Here is a 20817-nt window from a genome sequence, read left to right as displayed (position 1 = left end):
TGTCCATAAAAAATTACATTGACCTCGCCTGTAAGTCAAATAGATTTCAACAATAATTTCATCTTTACGATTAAATAGAAGGGTGTTTTGCTGCCCATTTGCGCGAACATTTTCACGCTTTGGAAGGTGATATAAAAACTGTAAACAGGAAGATTTCTGTGCTTTTCGTGTGCATGTTTACAACTTCTTTGTAGGCCAAATGATCAAAAAACAAATACCAAATGTATTAAACAGTTTTAAGAAATAAAAAAAATAATACATTATTTAATGCTTTATTATACTATGTTCTTAACAAGTTATGATGCCTTCAGTGAATATCCTAGTCTATGTGCTTGGCTTCATAAAATGTAATATCTACCTCGTCCTGTGGCCTATGTGTATGTCACATACACTTGAATACTCGCCTAATTACCATACAATAATTGTATAGATCACATTCATTGATTAAGTGCCTGTTCTTTAATTTCAGAGTTGATTAATTTTTCATGCGGTATACTGCTTTTCTTCATAGAATAAATGATGTAAACAAACGCTATTGGATACAAAAAGAACTAATGAAAAAAATAGTTTGTTTTCAAGTTTATTTACAATATTTTCTTCAATATGATTTTCATTTTTTAATGCGTAAATTCAATATGTACACTCATTCATATTAATTGACACAAAGAAGAGATAGTATAATTTAATTTATAACAAATAATATACATCGTTTGCAACAATCACTGCTTGCTTTGGTATTAAAATATAAATTATATGAAACATGCGAGGAGTTTACATACGTAAATGACAAACAAATGTTTGCATTTGCTATTAACAATGAAAATATTATTTAAAAACAAAAACATTACATTCATGTTCAATGTTTACGAACATCCAAATTTTGTTTAACATGGTGGTAGAATTATAACTGAATACCTTTATATTTTATAAAAGTTTACAAAGATTGAATTATTTCTATATAATCAAAATCTATATTGAGAATAGTACTAAGTTAGTTTATTGTTTCAATACCCAAGTGCTTAACATGTATCATATATGAAAATAATAGAGGACGGAATTACGTATTATTGATAGAATAATGGAGGGAGAAATAACTCTTCAATTTACAAATAATTAAAAGGATAGGCACTAAAACATAACTGTTTAAAACAAAATTAATTAAACACAATAGCACTTTCCTACGGCTTAACCCCTGGAACCGAAAGAGGTTTTCAGAAACATATTATTGTCGTTATGAATTTCTATCAAAAATAGCCTAAGGTTGTGTTACTTGGCAGGGATATGTATCTATAACATGGCTTTGAGTTTTTATGAATAGAATAAAGATCTCTCTGTTTTCGTGTTTAATTTTGAACTCTGCCTAAGGCAGTGCTAGGGGGCTTGGAAGGTAACTTGCACCTTCCAGTACCGTCCATGAACAGGCTCAATCAAACCGAGCCTGCTACATTTTTAATTTTGTCGTTTCCGGCGTTCTTAAGGGATTTCATTTTATTTTATTTTATATATCTGCACAAGACTATTAAACGGTGTTAAGTGGGTTGACCACTTCAAAGGTAGAAACTTAATGACTGATTGACAAAAATGATGCCCCAATAACCTTGCTTTTGTACGTTAAGTTAATATTTGCTCCACAAATTTAAAGAAAAAATCAATGTCTTTAATAAGTGAGATTCAACTCCATAACAAAATGAAATAAAATGGTTGGAAATAAGTAACCACGGAGGAGAATAAATGTACGAGACATATACAAAAATATAGAAATCACAATAAGGAGAATGATATTCATCATCCTTTTTATAAATATAAAACATACATATTTTAGCATGTTTATAAAACATTACTATTTGGTTAAGCACTTTCTTTGAATCACATTCAATCCACAGGCACTTGCGAATATCTTCTTTGTTCATGAAGTCTGTTCACATTATGCACAAATTTATACACTTGTATATAATTTCCACCTAATTATAATACTGTTTCCCGTTCCACATTATACCCAAAGTCAAAATGCACGGTGCCATTGTTATTGTTCCGTTTAATAAACGCTTGCGTCGTACTCGACGTGTCAACGGTGTTGCCATTTGTTATCACGTGGTTTGCTGTAGTGTTGTTTTCTATCGTTTCGCTTTTTAAAGCGAGATTTGCTTGTAGCAGTCTGTCTTGTTCCACTTCGTTCGCCTGTGGATTCTTTGAGAGAAATATATATATAAATATTTCAATTTTGTACTTTAACTTTTAAAATATATTTAATCTGAGATTATTAATTAATTTAAAGTGTTGAATACATATAATAATAGTTGTAAAAATGTTATCTTATTCGAATATCACATCCGATCGGTAACTATTAAATCATTTATCTATGATATTACACGCTCAAAAAATAATCGTGTTTACGAATGTATCAAGATCGAATCTGTGTTTTATTTTTTGTACAAAAGAAAACCTATTGTTAACAGTTCAATGGATAGCAGTTTATACATATCCAAACATCAATCTATATTGAAATTATTACTTGCAAGTTCAAATGTTTACATATAAGAAGTATTCAGATATTCAGAAGGTTATACTATACAATGATATTTTGTTTTAGAAATATATTCAGTTACTTGTTTTGAAACAATTCGATAACAAAGACTTTAGAGCCAAATTATATTACAAGTTGCGATCAATTATTGACAAACTAAATGATAAAAGCATTAAATGCACACAGTTGTTACAGCAGATTTACCTAAATGAATACTAACTGTGGTGTTAACAAAAAAAAAACACCCCAAAACAACAGCCTGTATCATCAAATTGGTATGAATATAATCTATTTTTTGAAATGCTTATATATTCAATTCAATCCAATAAGTTTATTGCATTAAACATTTTATAATACTTATAGCACATTGGTACAAGCATATATGTGATCGGCTTTCCCGATAGTCCTGTTACAAGTAACAATATGAAATATGACATTAAGATGAAATTGGATGTACTGCCTTTATGACAATATAAGTTATTCAAGATAAACATAAATACTGTAACAAATTCAATCTTGTTTTTTTTTTTAAAAATCAAGTGTTTCGAAATAACAACATCTGAAATATACAGTCAAATGAGGCTAAAATTTAATAAATATCATTAAGAAAAAGAAAAAAAGAAACATCAGAATTTTCCCCCAACTCGAAATCCAAGCACAACTGATATGACTGCTTTCACAAATTAAATGAAATTACAAATACTAAATAGTTAATAAAACAAAAACCAAATTAAACCTTTACAGAAATTAAGTGAAACTTAGTTAAGAAAGCGCGTTATTGTTTAACAAATCAATCAACACCACAAATGCGTCTGGATTAGTATTAGTATATTAGTAAATTTACATAAATATAAATATTATTTGTTAAATCTATATATATTGTCAAACTAAATGAGCATATTCGCAGAAAGATAAGTAAAATCAACGTCATATCTGCAATTTACAAAACACAATAACAAAATTGACTGTCTTATTTGTTTTTGAAAATTCATGTACGGAAATATCACTTGAAGTAAAAGAAAAGTCCCTTAATATTTGTAAATCAGACCCAGTTTTATTTTATTTCCCTATACAAAGACCATCTATCACGTCCCTAGCAAAAACCTAAGCGGTATTTTATCCTTCTAAAATGACCTACACAAATGCTATACAAATATCACCTTCAATTATTTGTCATACAGAAAAAATTAAATACTGAAACTTGACTGTTTACGTATACATTATGGCATATTTGTATATTCATTTTAGAGAAACATATTATTCAGAAAAGACTTGTAATAGTATATTAAAGATTAACACTTTCAAACACTCTATCAACCTGTGCTAACTTGTATTTTAATCTTACCGGCGTTTCCGAGAGATCGTCATCCTATACAGATAAAATATTTCAGAAAAAAAATAATAACAGGAGTTAATGTTATAGGAGCGTACAATACTTTGATGGTTGCCCGAAAGGCAATGGGTGCACGGAAAGTGAAAATTGATATTTGCGCGAAATACAAATAGACATTTCAGTTATGAATTGTCTTTAAATTATGTTCTCGTAATAAATACTGCTCACATATCCAAAAATAGTTTGGATTTTCCTTTTATATTTATATTTCATTAATATTTTTATTGCTTCTGTACTATTCTTTGTTGCATATTGTTTTCTATAAAGGTGCAATAATATATTAGAAGAATTTTGAACTTTCGTATAAATATTCATAAACAAAAAATTGAACTTACATATAAACATTCATAAACATCTGATTCAAGCAAAATGTTACTGTGATTGGAATGTGATTTTCAGATATTCTATGGTAATATTTTAGATGATTTCTACATCTATATGGAAATGTTATAATATTATATTAAATTTGGAAAGATTTATTTCGGGAAGATGCCGCAAAACAATAGCCAGTTGTAGACAAATAAATATTCATAGCCATATTAGCACATTTTGCAACAGCTTGTTTGTTTTCTCACAAGTACATCATGTACTTTGATTTTCATGACGTTAGTGAGGTAAATAAACATTCAATATATATATAAAAAAACAGGATAACAAAAGTCATTTCTACATGCTTTCTAGCATGCTATTTTACCTATTTAACGTGGCCATTATACTGCAAATAAAGAGCAAACACCATGAATAATTGTTTGACTTTTTTGTACAATGTAATCAAAGAAAATTTGATTCAATTTCAATTTGTTCAAAAGTATTTCAAATTGATTTCTCCTGTAACGTAAAAATAATTAATAAGGACATTGCCTTTTTCTGTTATTTATGATATATTTGACAACTAGACTAGTTGTCAAATATATCTAAAATAACAGAAAAAGGCAATGTAGTAGTGTATGCCGAAAAAACGTCCAAAGATTTTCTTTAATTACAATACGTAATTGTTATGAATATGTATTTGTTATATCATTCTTAACATTTTCAACATCTTTTATAGTCGTTTTAAATTTATATACGTATATATGACTCGAATGCAAATTTTACGAACACGTACCAAAATTTTAAAATGATTATTCAGAAGTTTTTATAACAGAGTGCTAAATAGTAATTAATAGTCACGTTGCTAAAGGTACATCTAATTAAAAGGCCCAAGACAGTCATCTCGGAACTTTCTCCAATCTTACATTTCTCATAATACTAATGACAACAATGGCGTTTTATGCGACAGAGCTGATTTTTATTATATAAACATATAAAAAGGTTTTACTTTAACTATATAAACAGACAATGCCAGAATTGAACTAAAATATAAGGAAAAAAAGGTTATGCCAGATTAGTAACTGACTAACCATATAAACATAAAATGTACATTCTAGCGGAAAGGATCTTGTAAAAGTGAATATATGCTACTTAGGTCATTCTCTAGAATCAAGGGTTACATAACAGCGGTATTCTTTTATATGTTTTTCGAAATGATGGAGTAAAACGAGCAAGCATATATTTAGTAATTCAACATACAAACGCTACGAAAATGGTTATGGCGGAAATTAACTAAAGCAGTTGTAGAGGGAAGGTTTGCATGCCATATTTATGGTGTATTATATTTGTCTTATATATTAATTGTTATGCATTAAATTTGAATTTTGTCGCATAAACGGGAAATCTTATTTTATTTCTGGAGTTTTTATATGAACATTTAACAATTATTTTGCAAAATTAATAACTAAGAAGAAATCTTAGGAATTTTGAATATGTTAAGCAGTATTTATTAAGTTGTTAAACTTCTACGTTTATTCAGTATCAAAATGCCATTTTGTCAAAAGTATTCTGTTTTTAAAATTTTATACAGTTACATAATATTATTTGCTTATTTTATTAAAGTAAATGTCTTTGGAAAAAAAAACATATTAGAATACATACACACAAATGAAATGCATAAAGCCATGTCATAAAAAAACCCATGCGGAATCTTTTTTGTAATACATATTCGATTGGCTTTGTAAACGTCAAGATTTATATTTCCAGCAAACAATTGATGTGATTTTGAAACTTAAAAATGTTAGCTTTGTTACACAGCAAAGAAGAGAGGATCTTTCCGTTAAAACATCTATGCAAATGAAAAGACACTAAAAGGAAAATTATATTTACAGTCCTTAAATGGACATGACAAGAAAGAAAGACTTAGTTGGGAGACAAGTGACACATTTAAACACTTATTCTTCATCATCTATATCTGAACAACAACAATAAAAACATTTATTATTGGACACTTCGTCCTCACTCTGAATGCACGTGCAAGATAGATGGTGATTTTCTTCATGCTCGTGATTATCAAACGCAAAGTGATTCAAATGAGTTTGAACATGCTTAGAACCAATGGTAGACATGTCCTCTACAAAAGTGTCACGTCCTAAATCAGGACACATTTTATTTTTTAGTGCACGCAGTGGATGTACCTCAGTCCCGGTAGGTAAGAAGAAAGACGACGTCCTTGAACTTCGTCTTCTCCCGGAAGGATGCCGACCGTGGCGGATTCTAAATCGGTACCACTTCTGTTTAATTACACGTCTTACCTGAAAAATGGACATAAGGGAAATAAGAAGATTACTTAAGAAGCACTCATAGAAAAGTATGACACAGATAAATATAAATTATATAATAAACATATGTAATACACATATTTAGAGAATAAAAAAACACTTGGCCCATAAGTGACAAACAATCTTTAATATAACGTAAACCAATATTTTTTGCCAAACATTAACTTAATTATTTTGTCAATAGCATATTTGATAATAATTTCACTTATTGTGATGAAAACTGTTTTTGCTGGTCATGAATAAGATAATAAGTAATGTTGATTTGATATGAATTTATATACAAATTGTGTAGGAAAACATTTGTCCTATAAAACTTATTAATTTTTGGTTATATAAATTAAAACCTTACCTCTCCATTTAAAAAGCAGTACAGAATCGCCACTAATATACCCTGAAAAGGTATTAAGATGAATGAATCATTTAACTCGTATTCATCCACAATGATCGACATATGACATGAAAAGAACTTTTTTCATCTCCTGTTCTTGGATGAGTGTTTGACACATTTCGGTCATATCTCGATGAGCCTAAGACCTAATATCTGAGATAATTTTTCCCGGATAATTACCCCTCGTCCAATGATTGGACCAGTGACACCTAGATTGATTATATGAAGCTCTTCTTTTTTACTACCACCCTATTTTTGTCTTAAATAAGTGATCATTTTACTGTATTGAAACAAAATTCAATAAAATGCCTATTTAATCTATTGTTCAATTTGATCGGACCACAAAAACATGTCAAAGAATATCTTTATAGTGACAAAACAATTTTGTAATTAAACATTTTGTTAACTCGAGTATGTGGTTAAAAAATATGTCAAATAAATGAGACACTTTAAACTGCACTACACATAAATGTATGACGAATGGTGCGGATCAAAAGTCAATTTATTTCAAAACTTTGGTCCTAAAATACCTTATGGAAGTAAAAGAATTACCTGTGACGAATGAAGGACAGCATTCACTACGTGATATGCATCCTTTAATGATCCCTTTTTACTTGGGCTCATCACAAACAGTAGATTTGTGATCCCTAGTAATGGCATTAAAACCACTGTGGCTTTTATTGCTTTTCTGTAAAAAAGAAATAAAAAACTCATATCAATAATTAACTGATTTTAAGATTACTGCAAAAAAACACATAGCGGTATTTTTCATTAAAACGAAAATGCATCAGATTTGTTTTGGTTCACATTTTAAGGGTCCGTCATGCGAAAAATATTTACAAAGTAGGACAACATTGCAATAATTTTCTGTTTGAAATATAACTTCAAACAAAAAGAAAACATTTTTAATTCCGTGCAAATTGCATAATTTATTGGTTTGTGAATATGTGTGCATGTTTTGAATTACTGAATAAAAACTGAGCACATTTAAGAATACCTCCCAGTTAAATGTAAATGACGATATAAGATGTTTTATGTAGGGTTATCTCTTCTCGGCGTTAATGTAGTTAATACCAAAGAGGCATATTAAGCGCAGAAGACAAAACGCTGGCAATGGAATGCAAAGTATAAGTGGAAGGTAAATGTGCATGTTCAGTTTGGGTTTAGACTATTTTTCATTAACTTAAAGGAACTCCACTGAGGTTTATAAGCCTAAAAACATGAAATTTTAATTTTTCACATAGATAAACATTAGCACTTAAAACATAAATATTAATAAAATATAACCAAAAATATAGAAGAAATACATTGAAAATCATATGTTTGTGCTATTCTCAGTCCGATTTGAGTGAAAAGCGTTTAAACGCTTTTCAATTTTGGGTTATTTTTCACTATTATAATAATTATTTTGGAAAAACGGAGCAAGCTAATGATCTGAAATTTTGCACAAAAGTTATTAGTATAGATCTACATCAATTGGAGTAATAACCTCAGAAAAGTTATTTATACTATAGATACAAGAAAGGAATTTATCTCCTCAAATTATGATTAACATACTTAAATATTAAAACTATGAATTGAATTTATTTACTTCCTTTGCTCATTATGAAGTTTTGAAGCTTGCATTTTAATGTTCGTTTTATCATATTAAGAAATCGAACGACTGATCTATTTACCTTATTTGAATAAAAGTTGTAATTAACTTTAAATGAAGTTTTACTGGTTATTATAACGTAGATAATTTATAAAACTACATCGTTTCAGTGAATGACACAAGTTAGGATAACAATTGATAAAAAACTATTTTTTTCTCAATTTTAACCCTTTTTAATCTAATATTATGTCATGTTCGGCTGTGATGATCATGTTTTCATAATTAAAAACCTTTATTAAAAGTATATGTCATTGTTTTGCATGAATATGTAATATATATGTTTTTAATACTGTAAATTGAGAAGAACAAAATATTTTACGAGCGTATAAAGCGAATACAAATATAGATATTATCTTACTTCAATTATGTGGTAAATAAAAGTTCTAACAAAAACACACATTTTTTGTATTTTATACTTAATAACTACTATAATAAGAACAGGTGTTTTTCCAATTGTTTTCATTGAAGTGCAGGTGAAAGGACGCCTGTGATGGTGGCATCATGCGCAGACGTTGCGTGTACAAAAGTATAAAGTCAAAAAACGGTGTAACCTTTTATGTTATAATTTTAAGTGAATTAATGATTTATTTGAAATTTAAACGAAATAATTGAATTAAAGAATATGTCATTAGGAACAAAACTCAACAACAAGTGATGTTAAGTAAATCTTTATATAAATAATGAAATTATTATTTAAAACGCAAACCCCCTATCCACCCCAACAACAAAAGTTCGAAAACCAAACAATGTTATCTTTGACTAAAGAAAAGTTACCTGATATTTGCTGATTCTATATGATTATTTGCTCGAAGTTTTGAAACAAGAACTCGGATAATGTTGACAAGAAACACAAGATTTACCTGTAAAGATAAAAACCCAAATGTTACCACTTTTACAAATATACTCATCGCATTCAATCACTAATTTAGCTATCATACCTTTATTACATACATAAACTCAAAGCAATCGTCTAAGAATTTTGTGAAAAATACAGAATTGAGCCAATAGAGGCATGGTTAAGGTAAATACTAGTTATTTGCAGTACACTGATAGGTGTTCAGCTGTCATAATGTTCATTTAATAGTTTAATGATCAATTCTGAAAATTTCTTTCTTCAATAATCAAAATGTCTTTTATTTAAGATATTTAAGAAAGTGGCTGGTGACCAGTGACATTTGTTAACTGTAACATTGGATAACCACTGATGACCGCTTATTTAAATTTACTTACATGCCTATAACATCATAACAATAAAGAGTAAAACTCATTTCAACAGAAATGAAAGTATATCTTCAAAAAAAACCTACATATAAGATAAAAAAGTAGCAACATTCATTTTTAAAGAGAAGAGTACTTACAACAAGGGCGATAATAAATGGTACTGTGATGATGTAATATACATTTAGTTGAGAGTAATCACTCCAACAGTATGAGTCGTGTACAAAATGTAACACAAGACCCCATACAAGTGTTAGGAGTCCCGGTAAACCTGGAATTAATAACATTAAATATGATAGGAAGAGGATTTTGGTTGAGTGTAGATTTAATACTTAATCTATTGAACAAGATTTACTATTTACTTTTTTTGATCAAATTGTAATACTAAATTTATTGACCGAAATTTAATACTACATTTATTGGATAGGACAAATTTAATACTAAATTTATTGAAAGAGATGAATAAATTGATAAAAGACGACTCTTTGGCGAGCTTATATCGTTTTTATTCAACGAGTTCAATACATTTAGTATGGAATCTACACATCTACACGAATAAAACATTATATTTATCACATTTCCAACATAAGAACGGTTTACAGTTAAAAAAGTTATTTTTCATTGAAGAGGCTATTCATTTACGGTAACATTGGCGCGCTTTAACGCTATGTGTGTATTCAACGCAAATGACGTCACATCAACTTGTTATTACTCTATTATAAAAATGCATTATTTACGCTCCAGCATGTGGTTTATATGATAAATCAAGTCACGGCTTTGTAGATTGTATTGAAGTACTATCGTTATTACATGTATAAAAAGAAATATAAACATTCATAGAAATTAACAATTTAGAAATAATAATAATATCGTACACTTGGTAAAGTATACTAAAAGGCAATTCTTGTTTAAAGAACTAAGATAGCAACACAAGTAATAAAAAACTGAAAACGTTCTGGCTTAGTTGTCATCTTATCATCTAAACACGTAAATCTTAATTACACTTCAATATAAATTTCCATTGAATTACAAGAGATTTTAGTTTGGCTTAACATTTGTAAATTGTCAGTTTTTTTATATAAGCCAAAATATAAATTTTCCAAATATATTGTTATATAGTTTAATAACCAAAGATGTATAAATAATTATATTGTTATTATACGGTTATATTACACAAAATAAAAAATATATTGTCATTATAATGGTTGTATTACCAAAAATGTATATGTTCCATGAAAGTACACTTCCTTTTATACTGCGTTTCAATTTAATTTCATAATCATTATTCAATAAAACACAGTTTGTACATACCCCAACCGATAAAATAGAATAATTTGAACGGAGCTTGTGTACTGAATACACCCAAAACTAAGCTATGGTGGAGAAAGAAACCCTCCACAAACATCCAAAATACGTTTGCTAGCGTTGTATACTGGGAGAGAGCTGTTACAGTTTTACAAAGCCAGTCCTGAAAAGAGAAAGCAAAATATTTGTATTGTAATATTTTTTCATGTAAGTGTACCCTGTAAGTATACTTTATAAAAAATTTCTAACTTAATCTATGACTTCCTGAATGTGTGTAACTGACTCAAACTTCCACTCCCGGTTTGGTTTGGTGCCTTCTGGGTGCCCTGTTTGGGTGTGTCGGTGGGGGGGGGGGCTACGTCCTGTGAACGTTGGCTTTTTCTTGATGATCTTTATTCTCGTTTTTTTTTAGCTTTAAAACAATGTATTAGAAATTTAAAGTGACAATATGCTTATTTTGTTGTTGTCATGTTGATATTTAAGATATTGACTGTTATGATTATGAAAGCTAAATGTTGATAAGGAAAAATGTTTAGGATAAAATATGAAAAACAACCTTAATTATAAAAAGAGTGCCCCACACATTTCAAAAAATTGTAAACGATATATTTCGAACGATATTTAAAGAAATGTCCGTAGGCCATGTGGATGTTTTATTATTGTCATAAAGGTCCATTATGCCTTAGAAATGCTTTCATTTTTTATATCAGTTCTATATTTTCTTTGTAGTTTTTATATTGTTACAATTTTGCTTATTTTATTATGCCCCCATCGAAGAAGAGGGGGTATATTGTTTTGCTAATGTCGGTCTTTCTGTCGGTCTGTCTGTCGGTCCGTCGGTCTGTCCGTCGGTAGACCACATGGTTTCCGCTGATTATCTTGAAAAGTATTTATCACAAAGTCTTCATATTTCACATAGTGATTGGTCATCACTAGTAGATGACCCCGATTGATTTTGGGGTCACTAGGTCAAAGGTCAATGTCACAGGGGCCTTAAATGTCAAAATGATTCCCTCTGATTATCTTGAAAAGTATGTATCACAAAGTCTTCATATTTCACATAGTGATTGGTCATCACTAGTAGATTACCCCTATTGATTTTGGTGTCACTAGGTCAAAGGTCAAGGTCACAGGAACCTTAAAATGTCAAAATGGTTTCCGCTGATTATCTTGATAAGTATTTATCACACAGTTTTCATATTTCACATAGTGATTGGTCATAACTAGTAGATGACCCCTATTGATTTTGGGGTCACTAGGTCAAAGGTCAAGGTCACAGGGACCTTAAATGTCAAAATGGTTTCCGCTAATTATCTTGAAAAGTATGTATCACAAAGTCTTCATATTTCACACAGTGATTGGTCATAACGAGTAAATGAACCCTATTGATTTTGGGGTCACTAGGTCAAAGGTCAAGGTCACATGGGCTTTAAATGTCAAAATGGTTTCCACTGATTATCTTGAAAAGTATGTATCACAAAGTCTTCATATTTCACATACTGATTGGTCATCACTAGTAGATGACCCCTATAGATTTTGGGGTTACTAGGTCAAAGGTCAAGGTCACAGGGGCCTTAAATATCAAAATGGTTTCCGCTGATTATCTTGAAAAGTATGTATCACAAAGTCTTCATATTTCACATAGTGATTGGTCATAACTAGTAGATGACCCCTATTGATTTTGGGGTCACTTGGTCAGAGGTCAAGGTCACAGGGACCTAAAAATGTCAAAATGGTTCCCCTGATTATCTTGAGAAGTATTCATCACAAAGTCTTCATATTTCACATAGTAATTGGTCATTACTAGTAGATGACCCCTATTGATTTTGGGGTCACTAGGTCAAAGGTCAAGGTCACAGGAGCCTTAAATGTCAAAAGGGTTTCCGCAGATTATCTTGAAAAGTAATTATCACAATGTCTTCATATATCACCTAGTTATTGGTCATAAGTAGTAGATGACCTCTATTGATTTAGGGGTCATTAGGTCAAAGGTCAATGTCACATGGGCCTTAAATGTTAAAATGGTTTCCGTTGATTTTTCCATAATTGAACACTTCTATGTACCCATTTTTGGCAAGTTTCTGTAATAAAATTACCAATTATGTGAGTCAATGGCTAGAAAGGGGGGTATATGTGTCGTTCGACATTCTTGTTATGTTGGCAATTGGTATAATCCTAGTGAATAAGTATTTTGTATGGAAGTCAAAATACTACTTTGTTTACATTTGCTGCATTTACAACACAGTACTGCATATTCAGAACTACTTAATTCAGTTGTTAACATCTAACATGCTCTTAATTCATTATTTAAACTTTACTGAACAAATGTTTGATATTTCTTAGGAGTAAAAACAATAATGATTTCTTGGGCACAATGTACCTTTTAGTATCAGTTTACGTTTGAAAAACAACTACATTGTGTAACTTAGGATGTGGACCGCAGTAGAGTTTGCCTTCTTGTAAGGGAATGGAAATAATCATATATAATAAAATTGATATTATTTGAGACATAGTTATAAATTTTAATGCCGTTGTTTTTTACGATCCATCTCAAGATTGCTCTTATTCAAATGAAGCATTATACAAATTTACATTTATGAAAGAGGAGGCTTTTCAGTGGCAAGTTTGCTTCGGAGTTTCTTAGGTTCATGTAACAGTGTATTCATAATGATTGCTCTTTTATTCATTTAATTGATTTTGTTCAAGTATTGCATACAGAAATGTGATCTGTATATTAAAAATGGCATACTTTCTACAATTTTGTATAAATTGTCATGATTTAAGTTGAAATGTAATAGTGCACATAAGTTTGAGTGCAATAATGCGCAGGATGTTAAGTGTCATAGTATCCTTATACTCGTTCAATACTCTTAAGTGTAATAACAGGTTTAAGTTGAAGTTTGCTAGATGGAATATGTTAGTTAAAGCGCAAAATTGCGTGAAATAATTGACACAGGAACAAGAAAAAAGGATTAGTATACTTATGTAATACTCTTAAGTATACTAACAATCTTAAGTTGTGATAGATGAAATTAGTTATTAAAGTGCAAAATTGCATATAAGAATATAAGTTTAATAATTTGCACAAGAAGCAAGAAGAAAAAAAGAATACTCACGAAATTTCTGTATGACGTTGTACGACCGGAAATAAATGGCTCAGTAATGACTATGTTAGCAACAAAACGGAAAATAAATGACACAACCAAATGTTTGTGGATTGATATTCGACTGCAATTTAAAGACCTGTAAGAAAGAATAAAAACATTATCACTATACAAAATAAGAAATTAAATGATTCAAAATGATAAGGGTATTAAAATAATCATACTTTTGATTTACATGTACTATCTTTTCGTTTGCTTTGGTCCTCTTTTAGAAACTGTACATAAGTTATAACAGATAACATGCAATAACAATCAAGTTCAAAAACGTAGCAAAAGTAAATAATTCAAAATGTAATATGTTAATGCATATTCATATTCATATTCATACTTGTATATTGTTAGTACAACTTCCAAAAAACGTTGACTACGTTTAATGGATTTATAAACAAAGATATTATAGATACACAAATTATACCAGTGATAATTATCAGAATAGAATAATATATAATAAAATATCTTATTTTTATCCCCCGCCGAAAAATTTTCGGCGGAGGATATAGAAATAGTCTCCGTCCGTCCGACCTTCCGTCCTTCCGTCCGTCCGTCCTTCCGTCCGACATTTTTGTCCGGAGCATATCTCTAAAAGTATTTGAGTTATCAACTTGAAACTTCATAGGTGGATAGACCTCATTGAGGAGGAGTGCAGTGCACAAGAATGATAACTCTACCTTGCATGATTTTTGAGTTATTGCCCTTTGTTATTTTTCAAAATTGATTTTTGTCCAGAGCATAACTCCAAAAGCCTATGAGATATTAACATGAAACTTCATAGGTGCATAGATCTCACTCAGGAGGTGTGCAGTGCACAAGAATCATAACTCTACCTTTCATAATTTTTGAGTTATTGCCCTTTGTTATTTTTCATACCTAATTTTTCACCTGAGTGGAGCATAACTCAAAAAGTGTTTGAGATATCAACATGAAATGTCATAGGTGGATAGATCTTATTGAGGAGGAATGTTGTGCGCAAGAATGATAACTCTTCCCTATACAATTTTTGAGTAATTGCCCTTTGTTTTTTTTCATGCTATTTTGTCCAGAGCTTATCTCAAAAAGTATTTGAGGTATCAACTTGAAACTTCATAGGTGGATGGATCTCATTGAGGAGGAGAGCAGTGCTTAAGAATGATAACCCTACCCTGCATTATTTTTGAGTTATTGCCCTTTGTTATTTTTCAAAATTAATTTTTGTCCAGAGCATAACTCAAAAAGCCTTTGAGATATCAAAATGAAACTTTATAGGTGCATAGATCTCACTCAGGAGGTGTGCACTGCACAAGAATGATAACTCTACCTTTTATAATTTTTGAGTTATTGCCCTTTGTTCTTTTTCATACTTAATTTTTCAATTCAATTTTTTTCTCAAAAAGTATTTGAGGTATCAACTTGAAACTTCATAGGTGGATAGATTTTACTGAGGAGGGGTTCAGCACACAAGAATGATAACCTACCCTGCATTATTTTTCAGTTATTGCCCTTTGTTTTTTTCAGCCATCAGTATTCACATAGGTTTCAAATCTGTAATCACTATAGCCATCAGTTTTCATTACCAAAAGACCTCTTAAAATGGAATTATTCCGCTCTACTACATATACATTCTTCCAATGAGCAAACACATTCGGCGGGGGATGGCCATGTTGACATGGCTCTTGTTTTTCTCATCATGAAGTGAGACAATTACATTGTATGATCTAGAAGAGATCCTACGTTAATGTAAAAGAAATACCTAGTGGGTTGATTGTAATTTTTTATATATCAATAATAAATTGTATAATCAAATTTCCTAAATATAACTCGTAAATTGTGAATAAGTTTTACATATCACAATATGTGGTGTTTACAGTGTTTAGCCGAAAAAGATCACTGCAAAATCTATAGATGAAAATCTTCTTAGACTCGTAATGTAATTTGTTCCTAACCCAGATACTTTCTTTCTTTTTTTTTGGTGGGTACAGGGCATGATCTAAATAGCTGGTTTATGTAGTTTTATGAGACTTGAAATAAAAAACAGAATATTGGAAAAATTCAATAGCGTCTTGCAGTTTCAGACAACTCAAACAATACGCTGAAAATCAACAATAAAGTAGCTGACAAAACAGCAAGAATACAGAAAGGACAAACTTTTACGAAGAAATTTGGACAATGTATGCTGCTTTATGACATTATAAGAAAATCCTCATTTTCCTTAACAATATTCTCAACATATTTACAAAGAAAGAAGATGATAAAAGTAGCTTGAAGCAATGATAGATTTAGCCGGTGGAAATCGAAATACGTCAATAGATCTGGATGAATTAAATGAACAATTTACATTTGTATCTACACCATTTTCTTAGTCAGACAAAACAAAGAGACTCAACTGAAAAAGACATTGTAATTTTGCTTCGTTACTCGAATAATTTTATGTTATTATTTGTTGTCCCTCAATATATCTTTTCCAGCAAAAATTGTCGCAATACTTTATAAAATGATTTAAGAAAGAAGCAGTTAATGTATGGACAAATTTTGATATCTTTTTTTTATAAATAACCCTCTTACTTTGTATGTAACAGAGATAACTATTTGAAAAAAAAAACCTTTTAAAAATATTTCATTTTTGAATGGTTATAAAATTTCTTACAATGCTAGATATACAATTAATTGTTGCATTAAATATTCCAAATTGCAACGTATAGAGCAATTGCTACCCAAATTACAAAATACTGATGAACATTCATTTTAATACGAATGGAATTGATCAAGGAAAAAACTTGCTCTTTTTAACAATCCGTTTGCTTTAATCTGGTAAGTGCTACATGTAATTAAACCCATTTTATGCCACAGATACAAAGCTTGGTCATCGTAGTCAGTTATTTGACGAGGTCTGGCTCAACTGATGTAGTGGGCTGACCATCAAAGGTATCGTCACATTGAAACCATTTGAATACACTAAAGTGTGACTATCCGCTTTAAAATTGGCTCGTAATAAAAAACAGGGATCTAGTTTTGTAATCATAGTTATTTTAGCGTGTATAAGACAGTTACTCAACCGAAACAAGTTAAAATTGTGTGGGTATGTGGTATAAGGTGAAGGGTGGATGTGAAATACTTATAAATATTTAACAAGTGAGTGTGATTATTATTATAGACTTTCATGAAAATTCAGATTTCCGGTTGTCCTAATTTCCTTATGATAATTAAAGATAAGTGCTATTATTTACCACTTTCCAGAAAATCTTAATCAAATCAAAATTTTCATGTCTCAATTTATTTACTTACTGCATAACAGGAATTTGAACAGTGTATCTAAATATAGTAAATATGGGATTAACATTTGTATCCTCAATACATTATGTCTCATCAAAATGATAAACATGATTGGAATTAAATGTTACAGCAAATATGTATCTACAAAATGTTACGTGTCAAAATTATTTTTTGTTAATTCTACCATTACACATTAGCGTTACAAAACCACCGACGCTTTTGCTGTGTTTATAGTGCATACAGCAATATTAGTTATTAGTTTAGACATTATCCTCCCAAAGGTGTCTTAAAAAAACCTAAAAATAGTTCATCTAATGACAAAACAATCAAATATTTACTTTGATTTGTCTACAGAGCGGCATCATGACAACATTGCACCGAATTATGGTAACACATGACATTCGTTACAAATGATAGAAGAACGACCATAACACCATTTATAAAAGAAACATAAAAAAAAAACAACTATAATGATAAAAAACACGAATTAGAACTTCATTTGTGACGCTTCTTGTACATTCGCGGAAGCTGTTTACTTTGATGGGTATAAGTCTAAAAGATATAATAATACTAATACCAATGTCTAAATATAAAAAAAGAAACTTTTGAAAGTGACAAATGACATTAAGAGTGTTTCAAAATTCAAAAAAATATCAGTTAATGTTAAATGTTGAGTTTTGCTTAGGCAGGTGCTAGGGGAAGTGGACGCTAGCTTGCAATCATCACTACCGTCCATGAACGGGCTCAATCAAACCGATTTCACATTCAATTTTATAGTATATGCTTTCTTTAGGGATTCTGTTTATCTATTTTATGTTCAAATAAACATGCTTCCTCAAAGACATTTCAAGGCCTCTTTAATCAACCAGTTACAAATCAGAAAGCAATACATTGCATATTAAACTGAACACGACATTCTTAAATATACAATTGTAGTAAAGTAAAAGATATACCTGAAGTACTGGAAGATGAAAATGGTGACGAGTAGTAGAACTAACGATACAAGGCTGAGTATAAAATATATGTCTCTCAATGTCTCCGCTAGCTGTATACCTATTGGATATGTAGTTGACTGCAAGAGTAATTATCAGTCTCGTTATGATCAACAATATGATATATTGTAGTACAACATGATTATGTACAAATACAGCGTATAGTCATTTGTTTCTTGAACCGCAATCATATAGAAAATAATACAAATGCTGCAAGGAAACAAAAACATCTTTATGCATGTTTTCCTTTCTACAAACTGATAAAAATCGACCGAAATTTTATCTAATGACCACATCCGTTTTCTATATCATGAAACAAATACTAGTTATTTATAATACACAACTGCTGTAACGATTTCTTTCGGCTTATTTAAGTCAAGTGAAAAAAAAGAAAAAGAATTTGTTGTCTTTTGATACAAAGTTTTATGAAACTCGTCCAGAAAAAAGTTATTAAACAGGCCCCGGGAGAGCTTATTTAATAACCATTTTTCTGAACTCGTTTCATAAAAATTCATATATGATGACAACCCCTGTCGGATCCTGTACATGTAAACATTAAGAAAAAATGGTGTTTTAATTATGCTTACACGCACACTACATCGTTCGACTAATATTTGTACTTGGGTTTTTACAGCTTCTGAATATAGCATTTGTCAAAAATTGTGACAACAACTATCATGGTTGTCGAAAAAAATTATAATCATTTGAATTCTATTTTTGAATTATATTTTCAATACAAGATCCAGGGTAATAATTATTTGTATAGTACATGAAGTTAAACTTACAGTTTCGTAAATAATACACGATGTGTAATCAGACTTGCCATTTTCCCATGATGCATTGACAGGACAATATCTGTACGCTCGTACTGAAATACATAAACGTTACATATTCTATGCATGGTACAAAATAAACAGACAGTATATTAAAAAGTTTTCAAATAATAATAAATAAATCATTATTACGGTGCATAAACGATTTCTCTAAATTTCATTGGTTGCTACATTCTGTAAATGAATCCATATGTGCCCAGAGTATTGTATCCCTTTAAGCGCATCCGATTTTTTTCCGTTCGTAAATGAGTAGCTAAGGTGCAGGGATCAGCACAGTTGTAATTGGAAAAAGCTGATAATATCAAAGGACGAAAATAATTGTATATTTTGTTGAGAATGAACAAAACATACAGACAGTAATCAGACAACTATAAAACCATTTATCAAATCCTCTCTTAATTGTCTGCGAATATCTTATCCTCGTGATATAATGTCAAGATTGACGGCATCAGACGTGAAGAGGACACAAGAGCATAGTCGGGACATTTAACGGAAATCAATTAAAACATTGCCATCCAAATTTCTGACAAAAGAGTCGTTGAGAATTTAAAATAACCAATCGTGCAATATGGTCATGTAGGAGAAAAATAAAATACGAGTAGAAAATAAAATAAGTCAAGATATTGCCATAACAAAAAAGTATTTAAAATGACTTTGGCAAATGGTTACAATGATGTCATGCATAAACGGCTGTTTTAAGAAACACGAAATATCAAATTCAAAATAATTTTGTTTGCTCGATATATTTTTGTATTGCTCGTCCTCGAAGACAATCCTTTAAAGAACAAACTTATTTGAGAAGAACAAAATCCAACAACACTGTCTATAGGCATGTAAAATCAGAAAACAGATAATGATTTCTTAGGTACCTTTCCTATTTTGTAGTACAAACACATTTTTCACTGTGGTCCAGACAATAAGTTTACGCTTTAACAGAAGCGATGCCATTGTTTTTCTAATTATATCGCTCACAATATTCCTTATATATCAGTTTTATTATAAAGAAGAGATATAATTGTTCATATTATATTTTTCTTAAAAATAAAGATCAGATTAAAACAAGAGGATTCGAAAATATGTTTACATTTTACCAAATAATTGCTAATCTATTATCAACAATGAATGAAGAAGATAATATTACGCTAGCTAAAAACAAAATATTTGTCTGCCATGTGAAACAATATAATTAAAAGTTGACCTCATTTTGTCTTATCCATTTATAATACACAAATACGGCTATTGTACTTTCTCATATTCCAGGAGACGAAAATGTACTTTTAATAATTTCCTTGTTTTTTTGAGGGAAGCCCTAAGAGAATCTTGATATTTAAGCAAAATTGTCAAGCTCAAATGTGTACTTTTGTGTGTGTATTATTATAAATATTAGGCATTAAAATAGTCGCGTTTACTGACGCTCCTTATGGTAACATGCAAACATGACTGCACTAA

At 30.1% G+C, this 20817-nt stretch overlaps 1 protein-coding gene across 1 annotated transcript in view; it reads right to left on the bottom strand.

The window, feature by feature from the left end:
* Positions 1–567: 567 nt before the first annotated feature.
* Positions 568–20817, bottom strand: part of LOC132744714 (corticotropin-releasing factor receptor 2-like) — a 165278-nt gene continuing 145028 nt past the window's right edge. The window contains exons 7-17 of the mRNA XM_060733488.1: positions 19321–19403; positions 18497–18615; positions 14250–14376; positions 11140–11296; positions 9969–10099; positions 9385–9470; positions 7509–7644; positions 6918–6959; positions 6425–6541; positions 3870–3893; positions 568–2187 (exon numbers count right to left, since the gene is read on the bottom strand). Coding sequence (XP_060589471.1) covers positions 1966–2187; positions 3870–3893; positions 6425–6541; positions 6918–6959; positions 7509–7644; positions 9385–9470; positions 9969–10099; positions 11140–11296; positions 14250–14376; positions 18497–18615; positions 19321–19403 — 1244 coding nt within the window. The 3' untranslated portion in view covers positions 568–1965. The remainder of the gene's footprint in view (positions 2188–3869; positions 3894–6424; positions 6542–6917; positions 6960–7508; positions 7645–9384; positions 9471–9968; positions 10100–11139; positions 11297–14249; positions 14377–18496; positions 18616–19320; positions 19404–20817) is intronic.

This window comes from Ruditapes philippinarum, unplaced genomic scaffold, assembly GCF_026571515.1.
Source record: "Ruditapes philippinarum isolate M1 unplaced genomic scaffold, ASM2657151v2 ctg1007_1_1_1_1, whole genome shotgun sequence".
NCBI classification, from domain to species: domain Eukaryota; kingdom Metazoa; phylum Mollusca; class Bivalvia; order Venerida; family Veneridae; genus Ruditapes; species Ruditapes philippinarum.
Note: the sequence above shows the minus strand (reverse complement) of the source record. Positions and strands in the feature narration are given on the sequence as shown.